The 13,611-nt window shown below is 43.5% G+C and overlaps 1 protein-coding gene across 1 annotated transcript in view; it reads left to right on the top strand.

The window, feature by feature from the left end:
• Positions 1–13,611, top strand: part of myo15b (myosin XVB) — a 133,042-nt gene that overhangs the window by 55,635 nt on the left and 63,796 nt on the right. Inside the window, exons 17-19 of the mRNA XM_080305252.1 lie at positions 11,632–11,780; positions 12,133–12,178; positions 13,013–13,137. Of these exons, the coding sequence (XP_080161378.1) occupies positions 11,632–11,780; positions 12,133–12,178; positions 13,013–13,137 (320 nt within the window). The remainder of the gene's footprint in view (positions 1–11,631; positions 11,781–12,132; positions 12,179–13,012; positions 13,138–13,611) is intronic.

Raw genomic sequence — 13,611 nt, 5'->3', positions numbered from 1 at the left:
TGGTGAACAGATCAAAACACTGACAGAATCCATGGATGGCAGGCTTTTGAGTGTCCTTGCAAAGAAAGGTGGCTATATTGGTCGCTGATTTGTTTTTGTTTTGTTTTTGAATGTCAGAAATGTATATTTGTGAATGTGGAGATGTTATATTGGTGTCACTGGTAAAAATAAATAATTGAAATGGGTATATATTTGTTTTTTGTTAAGTTGCCTAATAATTATGCACAGTAATAGTCACCTGCACACACAGATATCCCCCTAAAATAGCTAAAACTAAAAACAAACTAAAAACTACTTCCAAAAACATTCAGCTTTGATATTAATGAGTTTTTTGGGTTCATTGAGAACATTGTTGTTGTTCAATAATAAAATTATTCCTCAAAAATACAACTTGCCTAATAATTCTGCACTCCCTGTATATTGTAAGGTAGACCCTACATCAGGGGTGGGCAACTCCAGGCCTCGAGGGCCGGTGTCCTGCCGGTTTTAGATGCATCCTTGATCCAACACAGCTGATTCAAATGGCTAAATTACCTCCTCAACATGCCTTGTAGTTCTCCAGAAGGCTGGTAATGAACTAATCATTTGATTCAGGTGTGTTGACCCAGGGAAAGCAGCCCTCTTTCCCCAGCTGCTTGGGGTCTGCCGGGGAACAGCTAGCGGGGCCTACGCTATCTTCGGCTGCACCAGCTACAGGGGCCTGGCTAGCTATGGGTGAATGAAGGGTGCGAAGCTGAGTCTCCAATTCAGTAATCCTGGCCTCCAGAGCTGCAAATATGCTACATTTGTTACAGATATCATTACTGCTAAAGGAGGGCGAGGAGTAACTAAACATCTGACACAATGAGCAGGAAAGTGCAGGAGGGACAGGTGAAGAGGCCATGGTGCTAACGAGTCGGCTACGAGCTAAGCTAAGCTAGCGAAACAGTACAGAGACAGTGAGTGAATGCTTTGGCTATAAATTAAGTAGTGAGTACACAGAAAGTGTGCTTCGGATGAAGCACGTGAAGATTATACTATGAAAGAAGAATGTATTTGAAAGTTGTTAATTAAATTGCTAAGCAAATAAGTTACTCAGAAACACCACTGTGTTTGAGCAGGAACAGGAAGTGATACTCTACCGCAGAGTGAGTGAACACCAAATGGTCAAACATATGTTAAGTTTACATCTGAGAAGGGAGATCTTATAGACAAGTGGGCTACTTCAAGAGAAGTGAAGAGAGACTCTCTTCACTTCAAGAATCTCTTCGCCAGTTAATCTTGTTGGAAGATTTTAAGAATCTATCACCAGAGAAACTTGTAGTTTTTTTTAAAAAAAAAAAAGAAAGAAAATTAACCAAAAAAAAGAAAAGAGACCACCGAGTCCACAGATTTCAGGCTCAAAGGGAGAGAGTTCCAGAGTCTGTTACAAAAGCTCTGTCAACTTTCGTTTTCAGCCTTGTATGTTTGAAAACCAGCAAGCCCTGATCACATGATCTCAGTGACCTGCTGGGGATGTATGGCTGTAAAAGATCTCTGATGTATGTTAGTGCTTGTCCATGCAAAGTCATTAATTAACGTGGACTCTGAATTTAATGGGGAGCCAGTGCAGCTGGATCAGCAGGGGTGGGACATGAGAGTACTAGGAAGACTTGGCCAGAAGGTTTGCAGCAGCATTCTGAACAACCTGCAGACGTTCCAAGGAGGTTACATAAACAAGTGAACAAAGAATTACAATACTCCAAACAAGATGAAACAAATGCATGTATGACAATTTCCAGTTCTGAGCGTGACACAATGGGAGTCAGCAGTATTTCTCAAGTGATAAAAACAGGAGCAAACCAGAGATTTAGCACGCACGTCCAAAATCAGAGCTGAGTCAAAAGTCACAACGAGGTTCCTCCGAGGTTCACACAAATAAGATGCAAACCAGTCCAAAGCAGACCCTGATAATACCACCCAGTGTCTCAGCCCATCTAGCAGAATGTGATGGTCAACAGTATCAAAGGCAGAGGTCAGGTCCAACATCAGCAAAACAGAGCATTCTCCTGCAACACGTCTAATCAAGATGTCGCTTGAGACTCTAAGAAGTGCAGTTTCAGTAGAATAAGCTCTACGAAAGCCAGATGGGAATTTATCCAGAATGCTTCATCCAGAACAGCTATAAGCTGCTTAGCCACAACCTTTTCTAACATCTTAGCGATGAATGGTAGTTCTGAAATTGGTCCAAAACTGCTAAGCAGAGAAGCGTCAACCTTGGGGTTTTTTTAACAGTGGGTGAATGAGAGCAGGGACCTGACCAGAAACCAATGAGGTAACAACTGTAAGCACACAGGGACGGATAGACTGAAAGACATTTTTAAACAAAGATCCAGGTAAAATATCAAGAGAGCAGGAGGATGCTTTCATCAAATCAACTAATTTGACTAACTCAGTCTAACTAAGGACACAGGTAAAAGTCTTTCTAAAATAACAGGTCTAGCTTGAGTTGGAGCAGAGAACAGAGACACAGAAGGAGAACTATTGCTCCTCACATTACTGATTTTTTTCAACAAAGAAAGAAAATTTCACAATCTTCATTTGAAAGAAATTGGGACAGCAGGTGGAGCATTAGCAACAATATCACTAATGGTGTCAAATAACACCTTGGGGTTACCTCTGCTCTTTCAAACTAGGTCTGAGAAATAGGCAGGCCTCGCATCTCGAACTGAAGTGTAAAAGTGTAAAAAGAAACTAAAAGGTCCTTTAAATGATCGCTCAACTTTATGACAACAACGCTTTAGACAGAGAATGCTGTCATTTATCCAGGGGGACGACTTTGAAACAGGAGCTAGTCTGGTTTTGACAGGACATGTGGAAATGTAAAGACAAGAATTATTTAAAAAAATAAGACTTTAAAGTGTATGACTCTTAAGTTCCCCTCCGCGAATCGCTACCTTATCGTGCTGGATGGGTTTGTGTGTCCCAGGGATCCCAGGGACACACAAGGGCTGAGGGCTTTTGGTAGGATCTCCCATGCCAAATTGGTCCTGGGTGAGGGACCAGACAAAGAGTGATTCAGAAGACCCCTCTGAGAAGAACATCGGGTTACCGGGGCCCTGCCCTGGAGCCAAGCCCGGGGAGGGTGCTCAAGGGCGAGCATCTGGTTTGTCCAGGAGGCACTGTAGGGGTCGGGTGCATTGTGAGCCAGGAAGGGGTGGAGCCGAACCCGAATACGGTATTTGGAAAAGCACAAATAACGTGTTTTTTACAAATAGTTCTTTCGAACAAATACTTTAAAAAATATTTCTATTCGGGAACAAGAAAAACTTTATATCAAAAAGCTGAGTTTCCTTATGAGACCGCAGTGCATGCCCAGATGAGTGAGTGACGTGTGAAAGAGGTGACTGACACGGGCTGTTCCACACAGCAACAGAGAGGCTCGGCTGAGCGAATAAAGGCTGAACTGCATCACTATTTTTGTTGAATAGATTTTTTTGTACCTTAACTGGGTTCCGGAGGCAGTTTATAACTTTCGCAAAGATCGGGAGATTTTTCCATTGCCCTGCATCACTGACGACTGCAGTCGGGTGCTCGCATGTTCGTTCTGTTACGTAGCTCTGTTGCTCAGTAATTTACAAATAGGCTGTTGACAGAGTAACGTTTACATTCGGTTTAAAAACCTAAAATGATGTTTGTGTAGTTGTGTCGAATTTTATGCACTTGTGGGAGTTATATGGTACGTTTAACTTAGTTTAAGTTCGTTTTGCAGACAGCAAGATGTAGGCTATAGACTAATTAGCATAGCTTCCCGTCACTCATTAACTTAGCTGAAACTCCCCACATGGATTTGGGCAATCAAATAGAAAAGAGTGTTGCTATGTGGAAGCATTTTACAGTCAGTACTGCAGATGAAACCAAGGTGAATATATATATATATCAAACATATATATATCAAACATATATATATCAAACATCTGTCAACATCTGCTATGCATAACCATATGCACTTAAAGCATCCTCTCCTGGTACTGGCCTCACCTCAACGCATGGCTTGGGCTCTGGGGCCAGTCTCCAGAAGAGGGGCTGGACTCTGTCTCAGAACTTAAAAAAAAAGTTATAAAACAGGATATAAAATAGATTTAAACAGTTTTACATCCATTATACATTCAGACTATTCTCCAGCCTGGTGACATGAAGAGTTCGATTTATAAATGATAGAAGTGTAATTTGTCTTTTTCATTTAACAACAGGATGCAGATATTATTATATCACATTACAGCAACATCCATCCTGAGGAAAGACAAGTAAGGGAGAAGCAAGATGTTTGCAGAAACCTCCTCCTTTCATCACATTTGTCCTGTGCCAGATGTTCTGTTGACCAAATGAGACAGACATCATGTCAGAAAAATTTGGAGGACTGAAGTTCAATCTTCTTCAGACCTCCAACATATACCCGCTCCAGAAAAGCCCACAACTTTATAAAGATAATAAACCTCGTTTTGTGTAATATTAGAAGTACTTCAGATTATCCCTGGACAGGCACGGACGCTCTTGACTTTTACATAATGATGCTATTTCAGTCCTTTAGAAAATTAGACTTAGACTTAGACTTAGTTCCTCCTACGCCGGGCGGTGCATCGGGCAGCTAGTGTTCTCCATCGATGTCGGTCAGCAGCAACTGCTTCAGCTTCGTCCCAGGCAATGTCGACAGTTCTCAGATCGTCCATGAATGTTCGACGCCATGTGGTCTTTGGTCGGCCTTGCTTTCGCTTGCCAGTGCGTGGATGCCATGTCATGGCAATCTTAGCTGGGCGATGAGGGGGTAGGCGTAAAATATGGCCCGCAAAGCGGAAACGCCTTTCTGCAACAACATCGGCTAATGGGCGGGTGCCTGCTCTTCGTAGGACCTCCTCATTTGTTATTCGGTCCCGGTAGGAAATTCTCAGGATTCGCCGCAGGCCACGTTGTTGAAGCACGTTCAGGTGTTGAATAATTGCACTTGTTGAGCGGCAGGTTTCACTAGCGTAAAGTGCAGTAGGGAAGACGATAGAGTTCAGTAGTCCAAATAGGTTGGAGACGTTGCAGGACACCAACTGCCTTCCCTACTCTGGCGTCGACATCCCGATCAGAGACCCCGTCATTCGAGATGATGCTGCCAAGATATGTAAAATTCTCTACCTCTACAGCACGTTGTTGGTTGATCATGACAGGAATGCGGGCACATGCATAGCCAACTCGGAGTACCTTGGTTTTTTTGGCGCTGATTCTTAATCCAACTTTCGTCGCCTCCCTCTGCAGGGCCGCGGTCAACTTTTGGAGGTCTTCCTGAGTCGAGCCCAGCAGGCCGATGTCATCTGCGAAGTCCAAGTCAGTGAGATTACGCGCTTCGTGCCAGGGCACACCGATGCCAGCTTGGTCAACTGATCGTCGCATGATGAAGATAAGATAAGATGGCGCCGAGTATGGCAGCCTCGTCGCGAGCTCCCCCAAGCAACGGCTTTCTTCTGTGTTTAATTTTACTTTTCCTTTATTTTTTCACGAGCAGCACTTGTCTCCTTGTGTACGACCGACAAACCTTACTGGACATAAAAGACGGTCTTTCTTATAACTTTCCAGAGTTCAAGTTTTGCAACACGGACGCTCCGTTTGCAGACCCCCCATTCATCTCACCTGAGACGCCTTTGTTCTCTGGCCCTGGAGGCCGCAAACGCCGACGCAGAGGGAGAAGATCTGGCGTTCTGGTTCGACTGAGACGGCGCACTTACAGACCACCGTTACCCAGTTTATTACTGGCTAATGTGCAGTCTCTGGAGAACAAGCTGTGCGAGCTTCGGGCACGGATCTCATTCCAGCGAGAGATGCGGGACTGCTGCGTGATCTGCCTCACAGAAACCTGGCTATCGGACAAAGTACCGGACTCCGCAATACAACTGCCGGGGTTCTCTGTGCACCGCGCGGACAGGTCACAGGATCTTACTGGGAAAAGCAGAGGCGGTGGTGTGTGTTTCATGATCAACAACAGCTGGTGTGATTATGCGAACGTGCACCCGGTCAAATCCTTCTGCTCACCGGACCTGGAGTACCTGATGATTAAGTGCCGGCCATTCTGGCTACCGAGGGAATTTACAGCAGTGATTATTACGGCTGTTTACATACCCCCACAAGCCGACACTGACCGTGCACTCAGGGAACTGTACAGCGCGATCAGCAGTGAGGAAACCGCACACCCAGAGGCAGCGTTTATCACAGCCGGAGACTTTAATAAGGGAAACCTGAAGAAAGTCTCACCAAAACTCCATCAACACATCCTTTTTAACACACGTGGAAACCGGCTACTCGACCACTGTTACACCTCTTTCCGGGATGCGTACAAAGCCCTCCCCCGCGCCCCATTCGGCCAATCAGATCACTGCTCCATCCTGCTCCTGCCCGCCTACAGGCAGAAGCTGAAACAGGAAGCTCCAACCCGGAGGGCGGTGCACTGTTGGACGGACCAATCGGAGTCCGCGCTGTGGGACTGTTTTGATCACGCGGACTGGGAAATGTTTCACGTGGCCGCCAGAGACATTGATGAGTACACAGACTCAGTCTGTGGATTTATCAGGAAATGCGTGGAAGATGTCGTCCCATCCAGAACAGTTAAATCCTTCCCAAATCAAAAACCCTGGATTAACGGAGATGTTCGCGCGGCACTGGCAGCACGGAACACCGCCTTTGCCTCCGCGAACACATCGGACTACAAACACGCACATTACCAACTCCGGAAGACGATCAAAGCAGCCAAACGTGAGTACAGGGACAGGGTGGAGCAACAGTTTGACAACCCTCGGAGTATGTGGCAGGGACTAAACACGATCACAGACTTTAGAGGGAAAACCAGCACACCGCAGACCACGGCCTCTCTGTGTGAGGATCTAAACGTATTCTACGCTAGATTCGACACAGCGAACACCATGAGACCGGACAGTGTGCGCACCGCGGATGACGTCAGTGCGCACACTGTGTCTGAGGAGGATGTGCGGAGGTGCTTCAGGAAGGTGAACGCACGCAAAGCTACTGGTCTGGACGGGATTCCCAGGCCGCGTCCTCAAGTCATGCGCGGCTCAGCTGGCTGGAGTGTTCACGCACATCTTCAACCTTTCCCTCTCTCTGTCTGTAGTCCCAGCCTGCTTCAAAATGGCCACCATCGTCCCTGTACCCAAATCCTCCACCATCTCCTCATTGAACGACTGGCGACCTGTAGCCCTGACCCCCATCGTAAGCAAATGCTTCGAGAAGCTGGTCAGGGACTTCATCTGCTCTGCACTACCCGACTCACTGGACCCTCTACAGTTTGCATACCGCCACAACAGGTCCACTGATGATGCCATAGCCCTGACACTACATACTGCCCTGTCACACCTGGAGAAGAGAGACACGTATGTGAGAATGCTGTTTGTAGATTACAGCTCAGCATTCAATACCATCGTTCCCTCGAAGCTGGACAGGAAACTGCAGGATCTAGGACTGAGCAGCTCCCTCTGCAGCTGGATCCTTAGCTTCCTGTCTGACAGACGCCAGGTGGTCAGACTGGGCAGCATCACCTCATCCCCCATCACACTGAACACTGGTGCTCCACAGGGGTGTGTACTGAGCCCTCTCCTGTACTCACTCTACACCTACGACTGCACAGCCACTAACAGCTCCAACATCATTGTGAAGTTTGCGGACGACACTACAGTGGTGGGTCTTATCACCAACGGTGATGAGACGGCTTACAGGGAGGAGGTCAGCGCCCTGACCCACTGGTGTCAAGACAACCATCTCACCCTCAACGTCGCAAAGACAAAGGAGTTGATAGTGGACTTCCGGAGGTGCAGAGAAGTACACACCCCCATCACCATCAACGGCGCTGCTGTGGAGAGAGTGAGCAGCTTCCGGTTCCTTGGAGTACATCTGGCTGAGGATCTTACGTGGTCAGTACACACAAACAAAACAGTGAAGAAGGCGCAGCAGCGCCTCTTCTTTCTCAGGAGACTGAAAAGATTCGGCATGAGCCCCCGCATCCTCAGGACCTTCTATCACTGTGCCATCACCACCTGGTATGGCAACAGCACCGCCTACAACTGCAAAGCTCTCCAGCGAGTAGTGCGGTGCTCTGAACGGATAATTGGAGGTGAGCTTCCCTCCCTCCAAGACATCTACAGGAAGCGGTGCCTGAGGAAAGCGTGGAGGATCATCAAGGACTCCAGTCACCCCAGCCATAAACTGTTCAGACTGCTTCCATCAGGAAGGAGGTTCTGCAGCATCCGGTCCCGTACCAGCAGACTGAGAGACAGCTTCTTCCACCAGGCCATCAGACTGCTGAACACTTCATAGACACCTCAGCTTCACTACTGGAACTTCAACATTATGCACTCCACACTGTATATAAATGCCACTTGTTCTGCACATATTCAACTCTGTATATTTTATATATCTTATTATTATTATTATTATTATTATTATTTTTATTTTTTTTTACTATTTAATTTGTAAAAATGTGTATACACACACACACACACACACACACACGTAGGAAAATATTTAGTATACACATCCAGAAATGCATACACTATTATATATTGTACATATATTTATTAGTTTCAGGTTGGCCATTCTTGTATTTTGCTCGTTTGTGTTGTTGTGTTTGCACATCTCTGTTGCTTGTGGGGCTTGCACACAAGAATTTCACTCGCATGTGCTGTGCCAGTGTGCCTGCACATGTGATGTGACAATAAAAGTGATTTGATTTGATTTGATTTGAAGTCAATTACCAACAGGAAGAGGAAAGGGGATAGCACGCATCCTTGTCGGACGCCAGTATTGATCTTGAAGAAATCTGTGCAGCCGTCCTCCGTCCGGACGCAGCAACGGGAGTTTGAGTAGAGACAACGAAAGGCATCTACAAACTGCTGAGGGACTTCATAGTGGCGTAGGATAGCCCATAGAGTCGGCCGGTGGACGCTGTCAAAAGCCTTCTCGAAGTCAATGAAATTAATAGAAATCTTCCTTTGGTATTCCAATGTTTGTTCAATGATCATGCGGAGGGTGAAGATTTGCTCGACGCATGACCGGCCACTCCGAAACCCAGCCTGCTCTTCTCGCAATCGTTCGTTCACTGCGTGTTGTAGCCGATTCAGAAGAGCGAGGCAAAACACTTTCCCGGGTACCGACAGCAACGTGATGCCCCGCCAGTTGTTACAGTCACCCAAATCACCTTTTTTTTGAAGTTTGATGATGGTGCCTTTTGTCCAGTCATCGGGTACATGTGATGTTGACCAGCAGGCGTTTAGGAGTCTTGTAAGGGCGGCTTCAAGATGGGGTCCGCCATGCTTCAGCATTTCGCCGAGGATTTCGTCCAGGCCTGCTGCCTTTCCACTCTTGAGGAGTCGGATCGCTGTCTTGACTTCAGTGATGCTGATTTGTCCGATATCGACAGGAAGAAGATCCATGGAAGGTGCCAGGTCTTCGGCCTCGAACCGTTGGGGTGGCTCAGGTTGGTTCAGAGTATCGCGGAAGTGTTCGACCCATCATTGGTCTTGTTCAGCTGCAGTAAGGAGGACACGTCCATTTTTGTCTCGGCTTGGAACACCGCGGTCACCACGAGTCCCAGTTAGATTTAGAAAATTTATATATTTAAAATATATACAGTCAGGGAAAAATGATTTGAACCCCTGCTGATTTTGTAAGTTTGCCCACTAACAAAGAAATGATCAGTCTATAATTTTAATGGTAGGTTTGTTGAACAGTGAGAGACAGAACAATATCAAATAAATCTAGCAAAATGTTTTTCAGAAAAGTTATAAATGAATTCTCATTTTCATGAAGGAAATATGTGTTTGATCTGCAATCAATGAGCAAGCTTACTAGCTCCCATGAGTGTTTTTTACAGGTAACGAGCTGATTCTGGGAGCCTTCTCAACTCGTTACCTCTTTTTTTCTTTCCCTCTGGTCCACTTGGAAAAATAAATCTGTTGGGCATTTTTTTGGCCTTCAGACAATAATACTGTTTGCTACAGTGCTGGACAGGACAGGCAAAATAAATACATAAATGATAAATTGATCATTTCTTTGTTAGTGGGCAAACTTACTGCCTGTAGTGGCTGTCTTCATCACTATCCATGGGTCATTGTAGGGATCATAAAGGAGTACAAGTACTTGGGGGCCATCTGCAACAGCCACCTGAGGTTCTCCCCAACTCTGAGGTCAACCTGAGAAAGTTCCACCAGTCAATGTACCTCCTTAGAAAATTGAACTCCTTCTCTGTCAGTAATAACATCCTACTGACCTTCTACTACACCATTTAAAGTGCCATGTCATTTTCTGTGGTCTGCTGGTTCCATACCATAACCCTGCAGCACAACATTGTCAAGTTGTGCTCTAAGAGTATTTGACTTGCAGCTCCCTGACATCTTCAATGCAGCAACTCCACCCCAAGTCACTACTCCACAGACTCCCCCAAAATGGGACATTTTGCCATCATTTTTATGCCATGGGAGGAAGTAGAACTATGTTGTCCATCTTTTATGCAGTCATTGTTCTAATAATGTGATGGAGCCAAGTAATGATTTCTTATTTTGTTTTCCCCAAGGTGGATGTAGCTTTTGATAGTAATGGAGATTCTAAGTGATGCTATTAAATAAAATGAACAAAGCTTGATTCACTTCTGTGTTACCAGGCTATGAGTTTGTAATGGATGGATGTATTGTTCAAATCTTCAGTTTGTTTTATATCATCCTCAGTTTCATATCAAAAATTCAAAAGAAAAAAATCAATTTGCTAATAATTCTGATATTTACAATAACTGGGCTGCTGATGGCATATCTTTGTCTAAAATAAGGATAGTGACTTACTATTCATAAAAACTGACTATGGCAGTAACACAGCTGTGAAGAATTGTTCACGGTCACATCCTGTGGGTGTGTGGGTGAGAGTTTGACACTGAGTGTATCCCCAGTCACTACTGTCCATACAAAAATGCAAGATTGCGGGGACATTTTGGCTTTGCTTTTGCACAGTGGGAGTAATGGGAACAGTGTCCTCCATCTTTTATACAGTAATTGGCTGCAACACATTCATCCATAAAATTAGCAGTTTTCTGATATTTAATTTTAACAGATTAAAGTCGGCTGCACTGAGAGATAAATGCAAACAATCTTATTGCTAGTTTGATATTTACCTTATTGTTCCTTAAAAGAGACAATGCGCCCTTAAAAGTGGTCAACATCCAAATGTTCTGATGCTCATCACTGTCTATCCTCACTCACTGCCCACCTTTCTTTTTCATCAGATGCTAGATATTATTCCAGGATCCTTTTAGTTTATAACCAAATATCAACAAAGTCTTAAATTCTTTTTTAAAGGGCATAACTGATAGAGCTGACCAAATTTAGTCCAATAAAGGACATCTTTGGTGTTCTGTGGGTGGTGTAGGCTCTAACTAAAAGTTATGAGACAGGTGGCTTTCCAACTGAGGGAACACTTTGTGTTTAGATATAAAGCCTATTCTTATAACAGTTCTCACCAGAATGGGTGAGAATTACAATGTTCTAAGATTTAAACTGTTTTTCATATGTAGAATCAAGTACCTACAGATAAATTGCATATTTTTATAGGGATATTTACATTATAACTTTTATATGGCCACAGATGGTGTCAGAGCTGTTCCAGAAGGTTCAAGACAGTTATGTTCAGCAGACAGAGTTGGGCTGGAAAAGAAGGGGCCAGCGCCAACAGTCCACTACTGCGGCTTCGCATTTCCTCCAGTCCTTGACTGAACTTACCACCCGCTTGGAGAGGTACCAACAGAGGAAATTGGCTGATACAGAGCATCATTATCAAATCTGTGGATTTGTTTGGAAACCAGCTCAGTATCATCAGAAGGGATACTTTTTCACTGCTTGTGTAGAAAATACAGTTTTAGCAAATGGTTCCATTCATAGTGCTGTCAAATAGTTTTGACAGATTCATTTGATACAAGTTTAGTTATGATTATATAGCAACTTTTTTTGACAAGTAAACAAATGGTAAACACTGATGACAACACAAAACATAGGATTTATTATTAAAAACATTTGCAGTTCAGGCTTTCTTGATTTTAACTCTGCCTTTAGGAATAACCTGTGACTGTATTTTTCTTTGATATTCTAGATGCAAAACTTCCTTCATTCATTGTCTGAAGCCAAACTATGTCAAGGTAACAAGACCAATTTTACAGTAATACACATATTTCTTTTCCATTAACTTGTGACATATGTGTAATGTGGAACAATTTCTACACTGCCCTAAGTCATGAGGTCTAAATAATCACTGAGGACCCTAACCCTAATTCTAACCCTATTTAGAATAATGAACAAAAAAATTGAATTCGGTTTACTTTTTTCCCTCAAAAAGTACTATTTGCTTGTCTAGTAATGGTTTATGTTAGAGTTAGAGACTTGGGTTGGTATCATTATTACTGACAGCTCAGGGCTCAGAAGTTTAAAGAAGGTCAACAATTTGAAGATGAAACCTGTGGATTGGGTTGCCATGGAATTACACTAGTTGTTCCTAGGTGTGTAATGCTTAGATTGAAATGTTGAGAACTGGGACCATGAAACCAAGATGCCAGTTTTTGTCAGCTACTCTGCTGTTTACCAATATGTAGCAGTAATGCTTGTATGACCATAATAAATAGGTTTTTTGAAGGACATAGTTTACATTTACAGTAAAATTTAAATAGACCTTTTCCGTTTTTCATTCACAAGACATGCCATCACATCACAGATGTCATCACAGTTCATTTTCCAGATTCTATTAATATTTGGTTCCCAGTGGGAGCCAGATAAATTGGGTTCTGAACCTTTTTTGTTTTTCTAGAAGGATTCAGATTTAGGATCACAAATCGGAACAAAACATTGGTACAATGGATAAAAATCTCTTAAAGTACCGGTAGTATTATGACATCCCTTACTATTCATGAAATTGAAGATTTTTTTTAATTACAAGACAATGTAAAACCATGTGTTACTTCTCACATGTTTCTTATCAGCTTCCTGGTATCTTTGATGTGGACTATGTGTCAGCACAGCTGAGGCATGCGGGGTTGCTGGAGACCATCCACATCCGGAAAGAAGGTTTTCCAATAAGGATTCAGTACTCCTACTTTGTCTCAAGGTGCTGCAAACATACATACAGTGCTGAGCTCATTGCTAAAAGATAGTTTGCTTCTCACTTTCCTCCAAGCAGATTCATGAACGTTAATGTAGCTCAAACTACATGCAACTATTCACTCTTTTCAGTTTAAATTTATAAACAAAAAACAAAAATTTCAATAAAACAGTGGTGTGTAAAACCAGAGTAAAAAACACAAGTGAATCTAAGATGAATGACTGTATTTTTAAAATAAAAATAAACAAACAAAAGAAAATGTGAAGGGAGAAGTGGGTCCTGAATGTTATTCGGCTTCCAAAATGGGGAATAACAAAAAATTTGAGAAACGCTGCCATAAACATATGCAGAAAGCTTATTGTTGACAGATTTAATCCATTTGTCAAAGACTAAAACTAAAGACATTGAATTTTTTGTTTAGTGTCTGTTAATCATAAGAACTTTGGCATGCACTTAAGTAGGATTTTTATTATAGGACTG

The sequence above is a fragment of the Astatotilapia calliptera genome, chromosome 8 (genome assembly GCF_964374335.1).
Source record: "Astatotilapia calliptera chromosome 8, fAstCal68.1, whole genome shotgun sequence".
Classification (NCBI taxonomy): domain Eukaryota; kingdom Metazoa; phylum Chordata; class Actinopteri; order Cichliformes; family Cichlidae; genus Astatotilapia; species Astatotilapia calliptera.
This window is presented reverse-complemented; position numbering and strand designations above follow the sequence as displayed.